The sequence below is a fragment of the Hermetia illucens genome, chromosome 6 (genome assembly GCF_905115235.1).
Source record: "Hermetia illucens chromosome 6, iHerIll2.2.curated.20191125, whole genome shotgun sequence".
Classification (NCBI taxonomy): domain Eukaryota; kingdom Metazoa; phylum Arthropoda; class Insecta; order Diptera; family Stratiomyidae; genus Hermetia; species Hermetia illucens.
Genome location: NC_051854.1, coordinates 4,452,423 through 4,477,173, shown reverse-complemented (window position 1 = coordinate 4,477,173; position 24,751 = coordinate 4,452,423). Strand labels below are relative to the sequence as shown.

At 43.9% G+C, this 24,751-nt stretch overlaps 2 protein-coding genes across 2 annotated transcripts; one reads left to right on the top strand and one right to left on the bottom strand.

Moving 5' to 3' along the window:
• Positions 1-957: 957 nt before the first annotated feature.
• On the bottom strand, positions 958-5,090 carry LOC119658963 (proteoglycan 4-like). The gene is made up of 2 exons (XM_038066837.1): positions 1,094-5,090; positions 958-1,040 (listed from the first exon to the last, which is right to left on the bottom strand). The coding sequence occupies exons 1-2, from the start codon at positions 5,088-5,090 to the stop codon at positions 958-960; spliced, it is 4,080 nt and encodes a 1,359-aa protein (XP_037922765.1).
• Positions 5,091-10,447: 5,357 nt separating this feature from the next.
• LOC119660592 lies at positions 10,448-15,033 on the top strand. The gene is made up of 2 exons (XM_038069267.1): positions 10,448-14,636; positions 14,702-15,033. The coding sequence occupies exon 1, from the start codon at positions 10,795-10,797 to the stop codon at positions 14,581-14,583; it is 3,789 nt and encodes a 1,262-aa protein (XP_037925195.1). The 5' UTR covers positions 10,448-10,794; the 3' UTR covers positions 14,584-14,636; positions 14,702-15,033.
• Positions 15,034-24,751: the final 9,718 nt, after the last annotated feature.

Sequence of the window (24,751 nt, the reverse complement as noted above, 5' to 3'; positions counted from 1 at the left end):
GTGGCTTGTTGGACTGGTTCACTGTCTATGGCGTTTGGAATACGCGGGTGTTGACATATTTGTGAAAGGTCCTGACGTTTTACATTTATAGGTTCTGGCCCTGGTTTTTCCGCATGTGTGCATAGTGCCGGGTCTTCGCATTCAGTGCAGATACACTTCCTGACGGACTTTTCCTGGAAAGGTATTCGCGGTCTTTGCAAAATATTTATGACATTCCAAGGCTTTTTAAGGATGCTATCCACGCTACTGTGACACATTTCTGTTGATCCTGTCCCCCGCCATAATGGAAATTCGTCTTTGTGTGCGTCTTCTTTACAAGGGCATATTTCTTCTTTACTGCAAATTGGTTTAGTCTTTACTGGTTCAGTTTTTCCAATTACTTTACCGTCGATTCCTACAGGAATTCTAGGACGCTGCAGAATTCGGCCAATCTCCAATGGTTTGGTTTCAATTGAGTGTTCTTCTGCCTTTCTTGGAGGCTGGCATTTACTTTTGTCCAAACATACTGTTTCGCACTGGCATTCCAGAGGTTTAGGCTCATAACCAAGGATCCTAGGAGCTCGACATAGGTCCGAAATGCTCGGTCTTTTGATTTGAATGGGAAATTCATCCGGACCAGATCCCCTTAAGGAAGGAAAGCTATGGAAGCGGGTCCCAGTTTTCCTCTTCTTCGAAGACTTCTCTGAACAAGGACATACTTCCGCATACCCTGTTTCGGATCGAATTTTGGCAGGTTTATCGTCAATTGCATTTGGTATTCGAGGATGTTGAAGAATGTTAGATACATACCAAGGTTTTACTTCCACCTCTTGTGGCTTGGTCGGTGGTTCACAGGTGGAGGAGGCTTCTTCGATACCATCAGGAGGAAGCAAGCATTCGGCAGGTTCTACGCAAATGGTGCATTTACACTTTCTATGATGCTCTTCATGGTAAATTCTGGAGCACGTTGGAGTGTAACTAGAGAGCCTTGGTTTTTGAAGTGTCTGAGTTAAGGTTTTGCGTTTGACTGTGAGGTAGTCGATTGACTGGCTTCGCTTGGGCTTGTTATTTAAAAGAAGAGGGATCCTGGGGCGTTGGAGTAAGGTTGTGATACTAGTGCGTTTGGTGACGATTTTGCTTTGGGTTATTATTTCACGTTCGCAGGTACACGAATCACGCTCTGGTTTGACGCTTTTTGGGGGTCTAAAGTCCATCAGGATTGGAAGCCTTGGACGTTGACAAAGAGCCTCTGGTCTACGACTGGATGTTGTGACTTTACTTGAATCATATGAAGGTTCGGGCTCATAGTTTGATTGGCTCGTGCATGCCTGACAAATGCAATTAGGGGAGTGCTCAATTGGCTTAATGTCGACGCTTTCCATGCTTGGGCGACGACGGAGTTTGTCTTCCTTGGATTCTAAACGTGAGGATTTACGTTTATTATCTATAGGTTGTGGTATTCTGGGATGGTGCTGGATAATGCTCTGAATAGATACTGGTTTTAAGTGTACCTTGCTTTCTGGAAGTTTATCGTCTGAGCACTTTACACAAGGACATGATGTCGACTTCTGTAAGTCTACACGCTCACGTTTCCAGGAAATTAATTCTGGATTGGACTTGGTTTTTACCGGCACTTCTTTCTCCTCGCTATCAATAGCATTGGGGATTCGTGGATGCCGGAGTAGTTCTAATAAGCCAGAAGATTTTGTCTGAACGGATTCAGGTCTGTGGCACGCAACGTCTATTTGGCACTTCGCTCTATCCTCACATTTTTTACATTTACAGTCTTTCGCATGGTCCCCGAAGATACGAGAGAAAGATGGCTCTTGGTCAATTGGAGGGGTTAGCCTGGGTTTTCGACAAATATCCGCTATGCTGCTGTGCTTGGTCTCAACTTTATCAGTTAAAATTCTGTCCTTCTCGCAAGGACACTTGTCATCTATTTTCGGTGGCAGATATACTTCACTAGGTTCTCTTGGCTTGGGTGGATTAGCAGGTATCCTAGGATGCCGGAAAATTTCAGAAACTTTCCAAGGTTTGATTTGAGCGGGTTCGGGTTTTGGCTTAAGCTCAATTGGGTGCGCTGAACTCCATGGTAGGCGCCATTTTTTCTTCTTCTCCTCGATGGGATGTTTATCTTGTTCTTGGCATATTTTGCAAGTGCAGTCGTATGTGTGTATACCTTTTTCCTCTCGAGGCTTTATGGAAGTATGAACACGGCTAGGTATCCTTGGCCTTTGTAAAAGTCCTATCACTGATTTGCTTTTTGTCCGGACTAGATCCAAAGTTTCACACTTAAGATCGCGTCGGCGGTTTTCGCACTGCATACAGGGACAAGGCTCTTCCGATTGTGAAGTCGTGGGTTCAATAACGGCTGGATTACTTGGATGCTGAGGAATTTGGGTCCTGTCGAATGGTTTGGTTTCCACTGGTACAGGTTCGTCTTTTTTAGGCGGTGTAATTCCACACTTGCTTTTATCGATGCATATTGAACAGATACAATTTGGCGTGTGTGGTTCGGGCTTCACCCCATCCAGGAATTCGGTCGATGACGGACGGTTAATTTCGTTTTCATCACTTGAGGTAAGTTGGGCGGGTGTCGGTGGAGGGGGTACTATAGGTGCTAGCAACGATGAGGTAATAGGTGTTGGTAGTGACGATTCAGATTGTTGACGTTTCGGTTCTTCTGAAGACTTCGGTTCTGTTTCCGGTTTTGGTGGAGATTCTTCTGTACAACTTGGTGGCATCTCTGAAGAAGGTCTCCGTTTGCGTCCACATGAACTGCAAAGACATTCTTTTCCTTTGGGCGTGTCTTGTGGAGGTTTCGAAAGTGGCTGAGTAGTATCACTTTTTTGTTTGCATCTATTGCAGTTACATTTGATAGAGGGGGTCCGTGTATTGTCAGTGTACACATTTTTGGTTGGTTCCGCAACCTTGCTTGGTCTTAATTGACCCCGGCTGTGTCTACTTCCATCTTCTACCTGGGATGTTATAGGTGGTTGGCAAAACTCGCTTTTTCTACTACATTTGGCGCATCTACATTTATTAGGGGGTGTCTGTGTACCTTGCTTTTGAACAGTACCACCATCGACATTTGTAATGCGTGCTGAGCTCTTGATTGGTTTAGTTTGACCTGAGCTATGTCTACTTACGTCTTCCATTACAGGTGGAGGACTAAGCTCACTCCTTCCTCTACACTTAGCGCATTTACATTTGTTAGGGGGTGCCCGTTTAACTTGCTCCTGCACAGTGTCAACATCGACGCTAACCATGACTTTCGAACTTTCACTTGGTTTAATTTGGCCCGAGCTGCGCCTACCCCCATCCTCCGTTCTAGATGTTGGAGGAGGAGAAACAAACTCACTTCTCCTCCTACATTTAATGCATTTACATTTGTTAGGTGGTGTTCCTCTGATTTGCTCTTGTTTAACATAGCTATTATTTGCCGTGATTCCTGAGCACTTGCTTGGTTTTATTTGAGCCGAATTACTTCTACTCTCCATCCAGCTTCCTTTCGAAATTGTTGATGGTTTTACGCGGGCTGAGGTATCAGACCTATGCAATACAGGTCTAGGAATAGCGCATGAGCAAGTCTTGGAGTCTTTTCTGGTGGTGTTTAGCAGCCCACATTTACAGGTCCTTGATACTTTCTCTTCAGGGTCTGATGTTTCCGAATTTTCACTAAAGTTGACTAACTTCTTACTTTCCCTCGGAGCATCACCAGTTCTTAATAGACTCTTCTCGGTATCTGTCTTTGAAAGGTATTGCTCTCTATCGGAGTCAACTTTTCGAGGACCATACCAGGCTTCTACGTTCGAATTTTTGTTGCAAAGAGCGCGATCCTTTCTACCTTTACATACCCTGCAAGAGCATCTGCTAGCACGTTTGGCGTCTATGGAGCTCCGATGATTGCTATCAGCAGAAGCTTTTCTACTGGCATCCATTGGTTCGCGGCTGCCAGATCTGAACTGACTGCGCCTCCTTTCCAGCGATTCGTCTGAACTTAATTTCGGTGCCTTTGTATTATTTTCCGCAGGAGGTTTTCGAAATTTTTTTGATTGAGATCGGCATGAACACTTGCGACCATGCATTCCACGATGAAGGCGATGGTCTCCATGCTTGTCATGGTCACATAGAAATGGTCCTTCCACATGTTTATTATAGGAGGAACTCCTTTTTGTAAGCCCCGATTGGAAGAAGCCGCGTATTAGCCTCGTATATTCTTGCGTCTGATGTACTTCATATGCAGTATCATGGTCTGGTGGTTGCACATTCTCTCTGTTATCACTGCTTCCAAGTGCCTCAAATGGTCTTAGCCTTTTACCACACTTTGAACACGCACAAGGTTGGATCTGATTCCTAATCCCAAGTGCTCTGTTTTCTTCGGACGATTCTAGTTCTGAGCCGGCTGGGGATCTTTCTCTCCTCTCTGGATTTTTTGGCCTTAAAAAATGAGAGTTCGTTGTTGAACTCTGAGAGTTAACTGAGTCATTCTCTTCCTGTTTCAAAGCTTCGAGGGGAGATGTTTCATTTGTTTCATCACTTGCCAAATTTGCGGAAGATATACAGACCTCAGAGACTGTACGTGAGAGAAAATTGGGATTGACGTAAGTCCGCATTGTATTTGTCGCTGCACCGGGACTTCTTCTTGTTGTCCTTTTTTTATATTTACGCTTTCTATGTTTTCGAGAATTTTCAAGCTGTTTCACTTTGGGATCTGCACTTTCAACATGAATTTGTGGGTTTGGTCTTATATTTCCTATGAATGCTTCCGTATTATCTGGGGATATATCTGTGGAATCGTCGAGCTTATTTGGCTGATTAGACAATTTCTTCAGTTGCCCAAAGGTTGGCGAACTGTTAAGGCCACTACTGCATTCCTTAGCATCATCCACTTCCAAGGGCGCAGTAGTCCTGGCACTTTCATGACTTACATATGGGAATGTCAGAGAGGTGTTGAGATTGTCGACCTCTGAGAATCTTGAGTGTCCAGGATCATTGTTATCCAAATCAGTGTCGGTATGTCTTCTTCGCGTGGTATGTCTTCCTCTTGTATTCCTCTCCGGTGAAGTTTCATCTTCATCACTAGATAGGCCATGGCTTTTTTTCATTATGCATTATAATAACTTATTGAGAGAGAACGCTTGATTGAGCGAGTTGCTTTCAGATGAAATTCACTTATTAATTTTTCATTGAAAATTTTCAAGTAAAGAATTCGGAAAATTGTTGCCGAGTTTTGTCAGTCCAATATTTTTTTTAATGACTTTTTGTTTTAGTCTAAATTTTTTAATTTTTTGACATTTTAAATGATAGATTGATTAAAAAATTGGATTAGGTAAGGTATTAATAGAGAATAGACGAATCTTATCCGAATTTAGAGTAGAAAAAACTAATGTTTTTCAAAAAAATGTGTGGCTTGGTGGCTTGGTCCAAATTGTGCCGGTGTCAAATCCCCTTTCGTCTTTGAAATGACTTTAGAACAGGAAGTTTAATGGCTACCTCTCAGATGGGGCATGCTCTAGAATAAGTTGCCGTCTCTCCTACTTCTTACTGTACTTCAAATTCTTTGACTCATTCATAAAAAGTACACAGCAGACGCTATGAGTTTAAGATATTTCTCCTGAAAACCAACTAAGGAAAAAAGTTATTGACTCAACCTAGATGTAATGGAACGACGACCTGCCTACATGTTATAGTCAATCCATGCATAACGGCCGAGAATGTCAATATTCAAATCCTTCTATTTTCGCAGTGCTGTGGGCTCCTCCCTCTGTGCATCGTTTTCGTTCAAACTGGATCTATGTGAATACGTTAAGAAGCTACCTGTTTTGAAGAGTCTTCAGAGAGTACTTCAAGCAAGGGGGTACCTTTTTTGAGGAGGTGGAAATTTTCAAAACGCACTGGTCTGGACATGCCTTTGGATCTGAGAGTTGGCAAAATTCTCCTGAGAGTTTTTTCATGGTCCTGGTCCTGTTCCTCCTCTTGAACAAATGCGGTGGATATTGTACTATTTTTGTCGTCCAGCGATCTGCTTTGAAATCATCTTTCTTCGATTTTTGTTGCTGGTGTTCTCGGTAAGGTGGTACTTCGCTTGAACACCTCCTTCTCCAAATAGAAAACTTTTGTAGCATTAGATGACACGGTGTCCAAGTTGTCCCCCATAAATGCACTGCGATCGAGGGATATCGATGACCGGGAGCCCGCTTGTTCACTTCCAGAAGCCGCTGATACTGGGTTTCCGAGCCCATGCACCGTAAGTTTCATCCTTCTCATTGACAGGAAAGTGCATGAATATATATTTATACATCAATAGTAATCGCCCTATCCACCAAATGGGGTCGCGCTTGATGGGAGATCCGGCAACTCTTCAAAGGAGTTTCCGTGGCTATGATGATAATTTCGGGTTTCATAGGTCTTTTTAGTGGGACTTTGCCAGGTAGGTGCATTTCAAGCAAGTCTATAACCGTTAGGAGTTTTAGCATATTCCATACTTGCAGATTTGACATTAAGTGTTCTCCTAGATGCTTCGATCTACTTTGCACAAGTGCCGGACACTGCCCCAGAACGTGTATAGAGGATTCATCACACTCCGCACAGAAGCTGCAGGCAGCGTCCGTAGATCCCTAGCTTCCCTAGGTGATAATTTAGCCGACAGTGACCAGTGAGAATTCCTACTATGATTCGGAAGTTCTTTTCGTGAGGTTTAAGCAATCCTTTGTGCGCTTGAGTTCGTATCCCCCAATAAGCACCTGTTGGACGGGCCTACCAGGAATGGAGCAGTTCCTGGTAGGCTCGTCCAACAAAGTTCCCTCAACCGTTCCTCTTCATTTTTTTAATGTTATAGCCATGAACCCGTTTCCGATTCCACAGAAGGGTTCCTGTGTAAAGGCGTCGCTGCTCCCTTCTTGGCTAGTTCGTCCGCTGCCTCATTGCCTGGAACCCAGAAAATCTAGACTTTGTTGGACGAGCCGAGGCTGCTCCCTCTGCTGTGATAGTTGATGTGACAACTCCGACATTTGATTGCCTCCAGGGAACGGTCATCTACCCCGATCGTGAGGAGTCTACCCTTGCCCTACACTTTGCTTCTGAAGACTTTTCATAATCGCGTATGGCGATCCTCATTCTGAGCGATTAGGAGGTCCATGAGATCTTTCGTCTCTATTGTTGCGGTTTTCAGGAGAAAAACTGTCACTGTTTCCTGCTCCTCACGAGTGAGTATTTGCTCTGGAAACATTTTTGGCAGTATGGCCAGTTGAATGCCCTTGGCCGCACTAGCTTTGCTAATAGCGGGTTTCCTGATTCCTGCCTTCACCCCTGACCTACCCGGGTTTTCTCCACTTTTGGGTTCAGATTTTGATTTTTTGGGAGCATTTACCTCAGGCGGGCTAATCTTTGCTGCTTCGCGCTTTTTTGGCTCCGATAAAGATGACTTGGCTCTACTCGGAATCTTCTTAAGGGCCTTTTCAGGTTTTAGGCCTTCCTTCAGGTAACGCAGGTATCATTTAGCAACTGCGTCACTGAGACCTGTCTCCTTCCTGATGTCTGATATATTTATCTCAGACGTGCTTTTGCATGTCTCTGCTTTTTGAGCAGTAGTGTTTGTTGGTTGTTGTCCTCGCAGTATACCAATGTTGACCTTGGATCCACTGCTTGAACTTCTCCCTTTTTGGGTGGAATTATCTGGCTCTCAGTATTTCGCAGATGTTCCTTCGCCTGGTTAACCAGTTTGTGTGCGGTACGGGGTCTTGCTTATTTGGCTGTAGTTTTTTTTTGTTTTATTGATTCCCACGAGTATAGGGATTAGGAGATCCACCGTGCTATATCCTCCCGTAGGACGGTAAGGTCAAACTTACTCAGTGAGGCGACCAGGTATCAGTGAGGCTCCGTTCGAACACAGTCAGTTACCTGTGACTGCAAGCGGCACGGTTCGCATGACACCCTGGATTCGGAGAGGTGTTTTTCGACTCCCTAGTCTAGATCCGTGGCGTTTTGTTAATAGTAGAGTCACCTCGTACAGGATGTGGATATCACCACTCACTAACGGTCTTGGTAGACGAGAGACTTGGCCCCTGGAAAGCCACACATCGCCCTAGAGGAGAGATGGCTCACCCTCAAAGAGAGTTAGGTTGGCCTCAAGGAGCTATATTCCGCGTCAGTCTATACTGCAGTGCACTGCTTGACCCCAGGTTGTATGTTAGTTCAGCATGTTTGTAACAGCAACGTGATCCCTTATTTGGGTGACAAGACACTTAACTGTTGTCGTTAGTGACGTGGCTGAACAGCGAAGCGACATTGTTTGCTACAAAACCTGCCATTGCAGCCAGTGCATGGTTTATTAAAAGCCTCGAATCTGGCTCGACAATATTAGGAATGGAACCGATTTTTGATGGTGTCTCCGCCCTAAAAGGTGAAGTTGTAAAGGCACAAACACAAATGTTTATGCCTGCAAGCGAAAATATTTTCGAAAGAAACAGAAATTCTTAAGAAAGGGAGTATGTAAACATTAGTTGGTCTTTTACCAGGACCTTCTTAAGCTAATGCCTGCGCAGCATCCACAGAAATTACCGATGTTCGGAGTGGTGACGCTAGATGTCATCAACGCTTTTATCTCTGCCACCTGTGAAGGTAGTGAAGGTTATAATTGCGATGCATCCTGAGGGCACGGCACTACGTGTGGTGGACAAAAAGACGGTGGTCATGAAATAGAGGAGGCGGTTGAGGAATTTGGACCGAAAATCAGCTTGAACTTTGTCGATCAAACTATCGAGATTATCCTTCATGCGTTCCAGCATTATTTTAGCTATCATCTTTGCGACAGCAGGGAGTGCCACATTTAAAACGGGTGCCATTCTTTAAAATCTTAAAGATCATCCCTTTCTTCTACTCTCTGGGAAAGGTCTTTGATTCCCAAGATTTCCCTACGAGTGGAAGTAGTAGATCTTCAGTAGCTGCAGGTGCAGGGATAAATAATTCTGCGAGGCGCCCGTCAAGCCCAGTTGCTGCTCTAGTTAGAGAAAGCGGACATTCTGGGGATCCTCGATACCATGGTCGATTAGCCTGCGCACATTCCAGAAACTAATCATGATCCATTTTTGATAGCGAAAGGATGTAGCTGTGAGGTTAGTCCCTATCTGGGGCATTGTTGACGTTTTGGCAGCAGTAGTGCTGAAGGTAGTGTTGCGTCGCCTAGCGTAAATGGGGTCGTACCTTAAGACCCTATCTACGCTATTGTGTATTGCCACCTACAAAACCATATAAAAATGTTTTGACAGTCTGATTGGGGGGGGGGGGGGGAGATTTCGGCTTCATAGCTCAGGTCAACAATTAGGAGTGTACAATGGTAGAAGTTTGAAAGTGCTGAAACCAATGAACATGGAAAGACATCGTTCAGGAGGCAAAGTCTCAGAAAAGTCTGCGTTACCAGGGGGAATACCCGTGTAGAGTGGAGATCTCTTTTTAAACTTAAGCAACGCGACCGGCTGTGACCACAATCTTCTATGATCATCATAATCGTGTTAATACCGGCTTGCCTTCCTCAGCTTCATCGAAAACGTATCTCGCACCAGGTGAATCAGTTGGCCAATAAGCCTACAAAATGCTAAAGGGTCCCTTCAACATCTATTGCGAATCTGAGAAAAGTATGCGGTGGAGTACCAAGGACAGTATGACTACTAGTGACAACATGGATAAGTTCACTAAGAATGAGTTGTTGCCAGCTCAAAAGAGCAGATCTCATGAAATAGGAACTTCAGATGCTTCGTGATCGCCATTTTGCGATCCAGCCAGGAAACTCAAGCGTATACTGTACAAAGGATATGCATGGGAAGGAAAGTTTAGATGGTAGGCATATTTTGAAAAGAAGATGTCAATGAGTAGATGTTTCTAAAATTATGGGCGGAAAAGAGCACTTAGAGAGGAATGTAGGTGGCAAAGTGGGGTTGGAAAATCCCAAACCCTTTCATATCTGCGCCATTGTCTTTTGAATATTCCGATCCCTGACATAAAAGGTACCCTATCCTTGGATTCCTTATTAATTTGAGGTAGATTTATCTAATGTGACAGTGACTATTTGTGGCAAGGCATAATACGTATAAGCGTAAGGGGAATGACGCAACGAATCATAGACCTATAAAAATTAGTTAGCCCTTCCAAGAAGGTATTCTTATCGCTTGTTTTTATTAGTCCAATATTATTAGCATTCAGAAGACTTCGCTGCCTATTTTTCCTTAATATCGGGGAAAACCTCTCCACTCTACCCAGACCAAACTATAACCGGGGGAAATGGCTGATGGAATCATGGTAATCCAATCCTTTTACCGAACCGGGGAAAGGACCATTGTATTTGTCACTGATTGAAGCCACCTGCGATGTATTTCTACAGCAGTCCCCCTTGAGATTCACAATGGGAGAATTCTAATTGTATTGCCTTTGAATCCGTTCTGAGAAAGCGTAAGATGTGCTTGTCTAGGTTCTTGCAGCCATGGATCTATCCACTCCTAAAGCTCCATAATGGGGAAGGGACGGCCACTGAGAATTGTCTAAACTGCGAGGCTACGAAAATGGTTAAAAAAATTCGGAAAAATGTGCAGCACCTACCTTAAATCCACCATGAAAACTTGATATTTCTCATTTGTCATTCAAAATTCAATCATTTTATACGCCCTCCACCGTTCAAAATTATCGTTTTCGAGTTCGTTTTCGATATGGAAAATTAATCGAAATATTACATAAAATCAGATTTTTAAAAATTTACGCGAGTATTTTTTACTATTTAACTCAACCACCACACAAAGGCAAAATTAAAAATTATTCAAAATGTCCACGTCGTCTTGTTCAGCAGGTTCAAAAAATGAAACAGATTTTCAGAAGAAACTTTTGGAGCTAGCTCGTCTGACAGAGAATCTTCTAAATCAAATGGAGAATGGTGAGTTCCGGTGTAGGCGACAATTAGAAGAGATAGACCGAATTAGAGGTGGAGATTCAAGGAAGTTCCATTCATGGGACAGTACTTTGAATACGATGGAGCATAGAAAGAAACCTGAGAAGACTACGCGTTGCTGTCTATCCAAGCAACAAGGATCATCCTCATCCCCACGGTATGAACCCTGCCGTTCTCCCTTTCCCCAAGTAACAGCAAAGAGGAGTCAAGCGGGTGCTAACAATGACTTTGAGAGTAGCTTATATTGTCCTCCAAAGTCCGGTGCTGAGGAGTCAGAATACGTTGGATGTTGCAGCAAAAAGAAAAAATCAGGCCAGCTTCCAGTAGTCCCGATGGTAAGACATTACCCGAGCGGCTCAAGCAATAAAGGATCATTATGTTCGGATAAGGAATGCACTTGTAAGAAAAATGTTCAAAGAGCGCATGATGAATTGACCTTGGTCTCACTAACGCAATCTCAGGAGATGTCGAGAGAATTTGTAGAAATATGTCCAGATAAAATTACAGCTGCTCAGGAGAAAGTCATTGTCGTTCATAGTTTTGAAGCAGCCAATACCACCAAAGAAAGGCATGGAGGGGCTCCACATGCATCCCGTTCCTGTGAAAGGGAGAGGGAGAAATCGCGATGCCCTCCCTACGGAGATTGTCGGAACAGACCTCCAGGTAGTAGCGGCCAACAAAGAGAGTCTCAAGGACGAACATCAGAAATGCAACGGAAAAAAAATGAATCGAGTTCAAAAGGAATAAAGCCTGTAGAAAGTCTAACTTCTAGTAAAAGTCGTATCATGCAATTGGAACGACTGAAAAATAAATCCCACCAGCATCCTACCGCAGATGAGGTTGCGATTTATTGGCCACCACCTGTAAGTACAGCCGAGGGTAGAAGTGAACAGAAACGAGAAGATATTAAGCATTCACACAGAGAATACGCAGAGCGCCCTAAGGATTGGAAGGATACCCGGAATTGGGAGGAACCCGTTCGACTTTCCAAACACCGAGAGAAATATGACTATTATAAAGAGAAGTTAGGACGATCGTGTCATTGTCCTTCACCATCAGACTTCGACAGATATGCTCGACAAATACAGCCAGCTAGTTCCCGCGAATACGTTCCGGGGGATGAGCAAGCTTATCGCAAACTACCTCAGAAAAAACCAGTGAAGTCTTCTGAACGTGATCGACCTTTAGAAGGTCGTGAAAGCCCTATTAGCATTTCCTGTTATTCTGACGAATTCGAGCCTTACCCTCGAGCGCATCGCAAACGGTCGACTTCCAAAAAACGTCCTTACCAAGGATCTGAGTACGATAAAAATTTTAGAGACTTACAAGACCGTTGTAGCCGTGATTATCCAAGGCCATCCCAGAAGAAACAAAAAGGAGAGATTCAGTCATCACGGAACTATCGAAATATTGAGTCATCTGAAGAATCTCAGGATCTTCATGAAGTTCCGGCAGTATTGTCTAACCCAGACTCTATATGTACACTATGTCATGGGATACGATACCGTGATAATAATCGGGTGGGACGTAAACGCCCCCAGGAAACGTGTCCCGATGCAGATTTCCGTACGTCAAAGGGTGTTCCAAGAAAGGTTTATCAAGAAAGATCGACTGAGAGAAAGATTAAAAAAAAGTTTTCTCCACCACAGGAAAGTGAAGAGACTGAATCAGCTGACGATTTCCGGCAAATTCAAGACGTTGGAACACCTCAGGATACGGTGGAACTTTACCGAGGAGGAAAGGTGAGACCGAGGAGTGAAAAGAGATGTTGCAAATGTGGTGTTGCAAAACCGTTTGAAGAATTTGAACCAGTTAAGAAACACCGCGACCATCGTCGAGCCAAGAAGTCAGTGTCGAGGAAAGCGCCCCGAATACCACCAAATCAATGTCCATCTCAACCGCAAGCGAAGAATAGACAATCGTGGGGAATAGAGTGCGGTTCCAATTTCGAAGGTGTACCAATTTGCTGTAAATGCGGACTATTGAAACCAATCAAAGCGAGTGAACCAACTCAGAAAATTAAACAAATAAAACCTAAAACTTTTGAGGCAGTTGAATTGCCTGAGGCCATTATATCGGAAGATGACAATTATCTGATAAATCAGTACGAAGCGCAATGCAAGTGCTATTGTGGAGAGCGGGGACAGACATTAACAAGAAAACATCAGGCTTCAGCCAAATCTCCAAAGTTACATGACCCAACCAATACAAAGAGACCTTATCGGGCATCTTCTTGTCCTTCTGATATACCCATTTGTTGTAAAAATCCTGGAAAGAAATCGATGCCATCAAAGCGTACAACCTCAAGGAAATATAGAGAAATTGACTGTCAATATTTCAAACCAGATGCTCCAGCGTCATGTTCAGATTCAAAGATCGACAGAGGTAGTAAGAAGAGTAGGTCGCAGTCTGCACATACGAGTAAAAATCAGACAAAATATGCCGAATCTTCGAGTAAGCGGCGCCCTAAGGATAATAATCATTCCGATCGTGAAGAGTTAATCTGTGAATGTAAAGATGAAATCATTCCTAAGGTGGTTAAACCAGAAATTGAGAAAAAGAAACCAACATCGGACACTGAAGTCTGCTACTGTGGTAAAAACTTTTGTAGAATGGAGCCGGGACGGAAATCTAGGGATCGAAAATCGTCGTCGCATACTGCAGGTTCCAAACAGATTGGAACACAACAAATTGTCGGAAGTGTGGCATTCTCTGAATCAAAAACATTTGCTGAGTCACAAACTTTTGCTAGATCTCAAGGAGTTGCCATTTCTCAAGCATTTGTAGGATCTCAAACGTTTACTGCATCTCTACAAGTGCCTGGACGTCATTCAGTCGCTGGCTCCCAACAGCGTCGATCTGCTTCACTTGCTGGAACTCAGCTGGTTGATACTAGTCTATCAGCAAGTAAGCCCCCAGCACTACCAGCCATTGAACCACCAAGGATTGATCAACACTCTGAATTTTCACAAGCTGACGGGTCTCAACAAATTGATGAAATGCTTCAGAGGTCTCAGGAGGCTACTGCTGAGCTTGATTCAACATATTCGTCATGCACCTCACAACTCTCTGGTTCATACCAGACGACTCAAGATCAATCCGCATGTTCTTCAACAAAACCTCAAGAACCATCACTTCGTGACAGTGGAGCGTATTCCCCTCGTTCTTCAGGGAAAAATCAAGTTTCGCGGCTCTCAGACAAATCCTACAAATCGCAATATCTTTCTCGGCTTTCAGAAAAGTCTGAGGATATTTTGCAGGATTCACCTCCGCCGGTCATTGCACCTCCTCCATCAAAGAACAGAGAATCTGCGAGGAGTTCAGCTGATCAAGCTTCTCGGGTCTGTTGTAAATGCGGTAAAGAGACTTGTCCAAATGCCCCAGAAAAAATATGCGGGAAGAACTCTCCTGACGAGACGGAGAACAGATGTAAATGTGAAAAGCGCAAAGCGAGGAAGTCGGCTGGTAAATCTGAATCATACTCGTGTATGTCTAGTGATAAAAAGCCGGAACAACGACCAGAGCGTAGGAGAACTTCAACAGTATCACAATGGACTGATCCTAATCAGGTTCAGAAACTTCTCGCTCCTATCCCTCCAAGAAGATCAACCTCTGAATCAGGGTCAATAAAATCGATGTCCCTGACCAAGGATCCGGACGAATGAAAAAGGCAAAGGAAATAAAAGAATAAAAAGAGGCGTGAGGAGGAAATCATAAGGTTGGTATGGTACTTCGAACCCCTGAAAGAGACCAATAACAGTTTTTCCCCTCTCGTCCTTCTAGAACCTCTCTGAAAAATTGGAAGTGCCGCGACTAAAGGGCATCGGAAGGAACCTTCCAGTAATTTTCTTGCAAATAATTTCGTATATTGTTTCGATTTGTCTGTGTCAGTTTTAAGGGGTTGAGTTAGCAGTAGGTAAATGGAGAAAAAATCTTTTTAAAGGGCCTGAAATTGGTTCGATTACAATGGAGTAAATTACAGCAAAAGATAAATTATTTTCCCGCTAAAAAGTATTCTTGAATAGTGACTAATTTATATTTAGTAATAATTATAGGGAAATAGTGTAAGTATTGCAAATAGATATGTAATTGTTTCGAACTATGCCCTGGAGATGAAAATTTATTCGAAATTCAAAGAAATTCAATTGTTTTCTTTCTTGACATTGCTCTTGACCCCTTAGGGGATGTAGCGCGTCAACCACACCTACGCGCCATAACTCAAAGTTACCTGAAATACGCTTCAGTTTTTCCCCACAAATTCCCGAGACGCTCGAACTCGTCCTCTACTATTCTGCGCCAAGTGCCCTTGGGGCGACCCACTCGTCGACCAACTTAGGGCAGTGGATTCCACTGTATGGCGTAGCCCGCAATGCCGTTTTCATCGCCCCCTTATGTGTGACCTATCGCCTGACACTTTCGTCCTCCTTTCACATCTCATACGAGTGCCAAGTCCACCGTTTGAGATAGTGTTAGGCTAGCATACTCCGATGATACGACGCAGACAGGTATCGACAAAAACTTTGGAGCTTTTGAGTAACAGTGGAGTTCCCCTTCCATGTGCTACTCTCATATAACAACACAGAAAAAACATTAACAACTTGATGTTCGTGTTGAGACAACTGCATTTCCAGATTTATGACAGAGCAGCGAAAGCGAATCTAGCCCTTTTAATGCGTCAGGCAACATCTGCTTCGGTGCCGCCGTCGGGAGAAACCGCGCTTCCTAGATATAGAAATTGAACGATGCATTCGATGCTCTGCCTATTAACACAGATTGGAATAGCGCTGTTTATCAGTCCAACTTTGCTTACCTCTCTCGGTTAGAGTCATCTACCTAATCCAGGTGTTTGAGGAAAGATGTCATTGTCCATTGAATTATTCCTCCTCCTCCTCCAGGCAAGACAGCATGAAGAACATCACCGATAACAAGAGGAAATAATATTGGTGACAGGATGTAACCATGGTGGACCCCGCTTTGAACCTAGACACTCTTCCAATTGTCACAACGTGGGTCAAAACGTACGCTTTTTTTGGAATCTTAACGATTATCCCTTTCTTCTATTCTCTGGGAAAGATCTCGGATTTCCAGGTTTTCCGTACGAGTGGTAGTATTATAGCAAATCTACAGTAACTTGAGGTGCAGCGATAAATAACTCTGCGGGGAGAGTGCATTCGTGGCCGAAATTACTTTGCTTCTGATTGGAGGAACAGTCCGTATCCGCATGTTGCGGTGACTAGCGTTTTCATTCTCAAGAGGAGAAACGTCACTGGATGTCGTACGGTGAAGTGTTCTTTCTAACTCTTCAGTTGTTCATCATCGTGGAAGAGAAGTCGACGGTTAACTATCTTCACAGGACCATCGAAAGATTTGTGACCACATGCTAGCTCTTCCGTGATCCGGTATAAATAAATGCGATCTGTGGCATCTTCCGCTTCCGTGACTAGCGCAATAGCAAATTCTCTCTTATCATGGCGTACACTCCGTTGAACTTCTCGGGATCTGATTCCTCGTACGACCGGCGTCGGTAGGTTGAAACCCAACTGACCTTATGGCAAGCTTTCTGCTCAAACAATGTGTTAATGTCGCCAAGACCGTGCTTCCCTATCACACGTCCGAGCAAGGTGCCTCTAGATCCCACCTTGGCATTCAGATCACCCATCACGATCACAATGTCATCTTTAGGAAGCTTCCCCTGAACCGGTTTAAATGCTGGTAGAAAGGATCCTTCTTCACTATATCGGAAGTCTCCGTTGGTGCGTAACATTATACAATTGTGATGTTCCTTAACCTGAATTGAAATCTTTCAGTTAGAAGTATGACAGAAACCGGCCCCCAGGTGAAGAGAACGCGCCTTGTGGCAGCCGTCGGAATCAACCCGAAACCGGATTCGCGTCTGTTACCACTTGACTTTCCAGAGTACAAAAGCACATTGCCGCAAGAGGGAGAGGAGTCCTACCATCTTACTTCGTTTAAGCCCAGAATGTCCAGCTTATGTTGCTGGAATTCCCGCTCAAGTTGGAGAAAACAAGCATTCTGAGGACCCTTGTTATCGTTGTCGAGGAGCGTGCTCACATTTCAGAAACCAATCATAGTTAGTTTTCGATAGCCAAAGGTCGTTGCCTTGAGGTCGAGAGCCTAACGTCTCGTAACGCAGTAAAGTTTCAAAATTCGCCTCTTACGACAAGCAGCAAAGGCTTTGAGTGTATTCTTAAGCCCCAACAGACAATGTAGAAGATCTTAGTATATCCTGCCACACATTCTTCTGGTTCCTTCCCGAAGAAGATCCTAGTTCCCTTTACTGATTCAATATCACAAATTTTATTAAAACGAACCCCCCTCTTGGACCAGTCCTGCAATTTTGCCAACCTTGCTGTCAGTAGGTAGGAAGAGGTTTTGGCATGTTGCAGGCTAATTTGACTAATCTTTATGTTTGAAGACATAAACGTTGTCTAATGTGAAAGCCACTGCTCACTTGAAAGTCTGCTGCATGCAGCGTGGAACCCACCGAGGTTACCAGCTTATCCTCACCTGTTTATGCTTAGTTGCGCCCAATTTCTCCGGATATCGCCGCACTTGGTGGTGTAGCAGTGTCTATGCTCTCATTCCCAAGAAACTTCGCTTTCTTTCGTAGTGCCTTCCGTTGTCGTCGACTAGGAGCCCTCCCAGATTCACGGTGTCCGGACTGCATGGATCTATTTGCGCATACTGGAATTAGACCAGTTGCATCCACATCAACAGCTTCCCTTTCTTTCGTTTTTCCTGATAGAGGCGGAGGCGAAGGTTCTGGCAAGCTAGCCTGTAGTCCTTTCTCCTTTGCGGATGCAGTTTCCTTCTACCGAGCCTTCCTCTCCCGTATTTTGGAAGAGTTAGGCAACAGTGTCACCAACAGGCCGGACTGGCCACTGAAGTGGAGAGCCTGTCTTCCTCAGATTTGTTCGTGGGGGGACATGAATCTGGTAAGGCATCCAAAATTTGTACCTCGATCACGACTTGATTTCTCAAAGTCGCGAGTGGATTCGAAGCCGGACTTCACACACTTGGAGAGTTACAATCTATTGCTCCTACCTTCTTGTGCTTTTGGACACCTTTAATGTAATGTAATAAACTACCACAGACTTCCCCACCACGAGAAGGTGGTGTCGGAGAGGGGAGTCCGTATTTAGTTGAACCTACATTGCTTCCGTTTCGGTTGACGAATTTAGATCTTCTGTAATCTATTGCCGCTTAGGTTTATCCCTTGTGTTAGATGGAAGGAATTTTCCCCTGAAACCACATACAATCCGAGGTTTGCGGTGTCATACGTGGTTGCGTTTCTCTATCCTAATAGTGTTTTGTACCCAGACGTATCTAGAAGTTCACCCATGGGTAATGCTTTGATTTCAATAGGTGGGGCCGACTAGGGTCTCATGTTGCTGTCTGTGAGAACCTTTCTTAACCTATCTGTTGAGAGCTGGGATTAGCTCCCGATTGAATGAATATGTGGGAGACCTACGTCTAGATTTAGGTTAAGCGTTACTTCTCTCTGATCTGATACTCAAAGCTCAGCTTTAACGTCTATATCTTAACCCTTATGACCCATTCCCCCATTTGAACAACCACAAACTAGCAAGCAAAAAGCAAGCACTTGATTGCAATATGTGTGTCATCTAAAGGCTCCAAGTAACCCCATTTCAATATTTCAACAAAATAGTCCTGTCTCCTTTAAATCTCTTGTGACCCTGATAATTTTCGATTTTATTCTTTCTCTCGTATTACCATCTCCGCCATCCTAGACTATTCGATTTAAAAATCACAAAATTCAATTACATAATTGAATTCTTTTCAAATTCCTTTACGTGCTTCAATTTGATATCGTCTTTTATCTGAAGTAGACGAATCGCTATGGCTACAATTCTAAACCTTCTAACAGCGCTACCCGTCGAGGTAGGTAAATGTAAAAAAAATAAATCACGTCCTGACAGCGATTACTTCAATAAATTAGAAAACTTTCTAGTACTTAACGTGAGTTTTTCTCATTAACATGTTTCAAACTTCGAGTATTTTTTTTATATTTCAAATAAGAAAGAGAAAGTTCACGAAGTAGATGAAAGAAACTATTGACCGGACTTTAAGTTAAGGGGATTTGACAGAGAATTTCCTTCTTTTGCCTATTTGTAGAATTCCGTGAGAGAGGCGAAGTCCTCCAAAGTCCCTTCAATGTTTATCCAACCGTTTCCCAAGCGACTAGGAGACGTATACATCTCAGTAAATAATGGGGTGGTAAGGATTTAAAATTGTGTCCCTAAAAAGTCAGAAGTAATTTGGAGGTCAAAGGGCAGTGAATACATGTACGGTTTCAAGGAGACATCCAGGCGTGAAATGAAAATGTCCCCCTCTTCCCCTCGAAATTACACAGTCAACCTAATTTTTTAAATTTCCTTTTCGGATTTTTCGGGTTTTATGTAAAACAAAATTTTATTAAAATCAGTTCATTGTCTATCTGTCTGCCTTTTTTCCGGGGGTAGAAATTTTCAAAAGACACTCCAGCGTGAAGGATTTTTACCCGCTACAACCCTCTCCAACTCTTGTCCTCTTCCTCGCGCGAAAGTATTATCTCGTGTGATGGATATGGCCCAAGCCTCTCCCTTCGCCCATCAATTGCATTTGCGACTAGTCCTTTACCATGTGGTGAACTGCATTGCAGTTCTCCTTGTATGCATTTTTCCAATTACACTTTCCGGGGCTATTGTTCCTCCTAGACCTCCTCTAGACTCTTTCTTCCCTCTGCGAATCTAGGGCAATGGAAGAAGTTATGCCCCGGGTCCTCCGAAATACCATGGCACCGAGGCGAGTTAGGGGATTTATTCAATATAAATCTATACATGTATTTCCGGTATTTGCCATTTCTGTGAGAAACTGCGTGAGATCATAGTTTATCTCGCTATGGGTTCTCGGCTCCACAGCTTGATGCTGGGAATCAGCCTGTGGGTCCATCGACCCTTTTCTGCCCGCTTCCACCGTTGTTGCCACGTGCTTAACAATTTCTCCCTTTCGGAATTTTTCACCTTTAAATTTCCCCATTATAACCCGGTAAGCGCCTCTCCATGTGCTTACATCGGCCTCCGCGCAGATTTGTTTGACGTAGATCCTCTTGCTTCACCATATAGCTTGAGGTTTCTTCGAGCTTCCTTATAGACACGCTGCTTCCTTTCTGGCTCAATCCGACCCATTGCTATCTTGACCACTCGTCTGGCCCGAAGATCAGCAGTTTCCTGTTCCATCAGGAGTCAGGTCTTCTATTGCGGAGAATGGAACGTTTTGTTCGTATGTCGTCGCGATGTACTCCTTGATGTGGAAGGCTCTTTGCGAGGTGGTCTAGTGTCCTGGTCCAACCACATATTTATAGACGTTTGCTCGTCGATTGCTTTTGCACACCAACCTGACGTTCTCCTCTTTCTTGGACGAGCAGGTCTCCAACCGGTTAACTTGCGCTTCAGGTCAAAGACGATTGCTTGGTGATCGCTGTGGTTCCAGTGTTCAAAGGAAGGACTAACAAAAGTCAGATCCACAACCGAGTCGGACCCCCTCTCCAGTAAGTATTAAACTGACCATTAATATAATGCCTAATTGCGCGAAAGCCTCCATTATATAACATCGGCTTGTATTCATCAGTGAACTTCCCCATTCTATGGGCCTTACATTAAAGTCATCAGCAATAACTTTTGGTATCCTTCCTTTTGCGTCCAAGATCGATCTGTCCAGAGAGCCCACGTGCTCTCCAGAAATCCGGGATCTTGACTGCCTGTGAATGTCCACAGGCAACCAATGCCAGGATAGGTATTATCTCTGTATATGCTCGAGGCAAAAAACTCGTCGTGGTGGAAGTCCCTGAGCAATATGCGAGGAAACCCTTTAGCAGCGGGAAAATCAAAATTAGATGGGTAGTATGCAGGGTATGAATGCGGATAGTCCCCACCAAGTGCTACATATGTGTGGCCAAGTTGTCCACCACCGAGGCACTGCAGCCGAGGGATTCCGACGACCGGGAGCCTGTTGGTCCACTTGCTGTTGCTGGGACTACGAGCCCCAGCGCCATAACTTTACATCTCCTCTCTTCCTATTGGTTTATTATTCTAGGCGACCTTCCCATAGCTGTCTGTCCATCTGTCTGTCCACCACACGCACTTTTTTTAAAAACTGCTGTACCGATTGATATGAAGTTCGGTGGGACAATTGAAATTGTGAAGGTCTACGCATGCACGGAGAAATATGGTTCTATATTGAGTTTAAGGGGGAGGGGAAGGGGACCAATACATGCAAAAGGAGGGTGTAAATCTTTTTTCTACCGAACATAGCCATGTGGGGTATCAAATGAAAGGTCTCTCTTAGTACTTGGCGTCCAACTTCCGGTTGGTATAAACAGTTGAAGCGGAAATTTATGACGTTGAAGTAGATCTTGAATTGTTTAGAAAGTTTTAAGGAAACCAGGTGTCTACGGCCAAGTGCTCAAGGAGGGTGGCGGGGGCCGTTTCTGGGAGAAGAGCATTTGATTTTCGAGTTTATTAATGAAGTATAAGAAAAATGTAAGCCTCGATATCTGACCGTAAATTAATTCTAAAAGCAGCTTACAACATATTCTCTACATCTACATTTCGATATGTCCTTCTCATCCTGCCCAACCGTTCCTTAAAATATCACTCAAGTCCGAAGAGCTACAAAGCTGCATCTGAAGCGCGAAACATCCCGTCCTCCCTTTGTTTACTTCATGTCTAAAGTTTTAAAGGCATTCCTTCACGATTCTGACTAGCTTCTTAGGGTTTTTAAGACGACCTAAGCCAACTTATTTATTCCTGTTTTCGTCAAGCATGGATGATTCCGACGTAGTGTACTTTGGGAAGGACCTATTTGGCAGAAAGGATAAAAAAATGCCAGATTATATCACCGTTGATAAAAGCAATTCCCTTTCTTCAGTTAGTTCAAAGCTATAATAAAAGCATCTCGGTCTGGCTTTCATACGTCCATTGTTGAACAGGTTCCTTCTCGTCTCGAGTGCGTCCTTATCCCAAGTCAATAAGAGTTGAAACATATTCGAACATCGTACTATGCATACTATACTACAAACAAAATATTTGAATTCCAATAAAGCAGCCATTATCCCTCCCACAGTGCCAAAAAATTTCAACTTCGAACTAATAACAACATTTCTGTCGATATCATCATCCTTTCTACACGTAGTTATGCACCCGAATAAAAAAAGCAGTTTCGTCCTTTCGTGCTTATCCTTCTTCTCGTCGCTTATCGTTCGATTTGTGGATTTGTACGAATGAATTTCATCCAACCTAAAATAGCAATAGTACGAAATCGTCTCAGAATGTCTCACTATCTGAATTCCAAGAGCCATTTATGTTTCCCAACCATTCCCGAAAGGACATTGTTTATTTTGCGATTGTAACAGAATGTGGCGACGATGGTGGCTCTTGTATCAAAGGGAAGACGATGGAAGGTCTGTTCGTCTACTTTACAGTTTTATCTTTTGAACTTTGAATGCGACGTATTTCAGGACGCTATTCATCCTTTCTTCGCTTTATCTTAGTCTTATTTATTGCATTGGATGCTTCTTCAATTGAATTTGTTCTCTTTATGGGTGTAGAAGTTGGAGAGTGGTATACATGCTGGGGGGTTGAAAAAAACTGAGAACGAAGAGACAAGTGGGAAAATCTAATCAAAAATTTTAAACGCTGATATCCCCTTGAATAGCGAAACTTTTGATAATTAGGGCCGGAAAGTGATACATATGAGATGAAAGTCTCAAAATTAAAAAAAAAATCGCAAAAAATCCAACAAATTTTTGGCAAACTATGAAGGAATCTAAAAGAGGGTCAGGAACCAAAAACTCTGGTAGTCTTCCAGAATCATCATCAACGGCGCAACAACCGGTATCCGGTCTAAGCCTGCCTTAATAAGGAACTCCAGACATCCCGGAGATCCTGGAGGGATGGTAGTTTGTGATATACGCCGACCATCGCCCACTTTCGCACTGACTCAGCACTCCGACAAGGCCTCACCAGACAAGGCAACTCTACTTCATCGGCCAGTTTGACACCTGCTTCGAGTACACGATCGGTGATCAAAACGTAGTAGCAGACACTCTGTCTCGCGTGAAGACGGTCTGTAAGCCTACCACACTCAGTTCCCATACTATCAGTGAGGCACAGACGAACAAGTGTTGCATTTCATCGTCAGCCCTTGTTTTAAGTTTCGCCGACTCGAGTTGGACGGCCATGCGTCCTACTGCACAGAGTTTAACGGGACGATCAAGCCGTATTTATTGGTGTAACTTCGCCACCAGGTTTTGACACCGGTCACCGAGTGGCATAAACAAGCGGCCGGCCCATAGTCAAGCGTACACCGCTTAAGTTCTTTTGGCCGAGTCTTCGCACTGTGTCTTGCGCTGGGCCAAGCAATGTGTGCCATGCCAGCTGTTTGAAGTACAACGCCGCGAGCAGCGGTACTTTTAAAACTTCTGATGCTCGCTCTGGTGACATCAACGTGGATCTCATCACGCTTCCTATTCCTGGATACAATGGCTGCCACCATCGCATCGACCGTATTCGATCACTGGATTTCAAATTTTTGGTATGCCTCTGTACATCACCGCTGATCACGGTCGTCAATTTGAGGATGACCTGCTCGTCCAGCTCAAACGCTTCGTGGGAGCGAAACAGGTCAACAGAATACCCTGCTACCCCCAGGCCAATGGAATAGTAGAACGGATGCATCGCACCCTCAAGGCCGCGTTAAAGTGCCCGTCGGAAAGTTCATGGCTCCGAGCACAGCAGTTTCAAAGAGGATCTGCAAGCCTCTTTGGTTGAAATGATTTTCGGTTCATTGGTCCGCATTCTGGGCGAGCTCATCCCTCCTCAGAATAAACCAGCCACCAGCCCCAAGGACTTCGTCACAGACTTGCGCAGCTTTAGAGTTATTCGTCCAGTGCCAGCGTCTAGGCATGAACATCAACATACTTTCGCTAGAGTAGTCGTATACCGGACCGCATCGAGAGATAAAACGGTTTGACGTTCAAACGTTCCACGTACTTGCTAAAGAGGTCGCAAAAGTCCTCTCTACGGACCGCCTGAAACCTGCTTATTTCGAGGGGGTTAATTCCACTATCTAAGCCGCCGCAAGCTCAGTCACCTCAGCAGTTGCAACTTGTGCCTACTAATCTGCAACTTTGAATCTATCGGCTCTTGGACAAAACGATCACAGCATCGCTTCCCCCAAACGGGGAGTTACATTTTCACTCCCTTCGCTGGCTGCGAAGGTAATTGGGGAGAGAACAACTGTGGTACCGCCAACTCAGGGCAAGTAAGGATTAGTCCCGCACGAGATATTCCCTTGTAAATCAATTCAATCGTAGCGGTCCTAGGGGTCAGACGCAAATCATTTCACTGTACTTACGTCGTAGTTTTTATAACCGACCTCCCTTTTCTCTTCCTTTTTATTTAGTTATGAACCTAAGGACTAAAGATATTTGGCCTCTTAAGTACTTTCGCGTAGAAGATTTACGAAATTAAGCACTCCGAAGAATAAAAAGTCGCCAGAAATTTTTTCCCATAATTTCATGCCCTGTTCACTTATAGTTTTATTTCCCGACATAGAAGTATCTTGAAAATAATAATTTTCGTTGTTCTCTGGAGATTGAATACTAAATCAAACGGGGAAGCCCCTAACGAGATTTCAGTTACAAAAATTGACTCGAAATAGCACTGCATTGCCTTCAGTTAGAAAATACATTCAACCACACTCAAGTTGAATTCAATTGAAATCAACTGATCAGCTGCTCGCAATCTGACA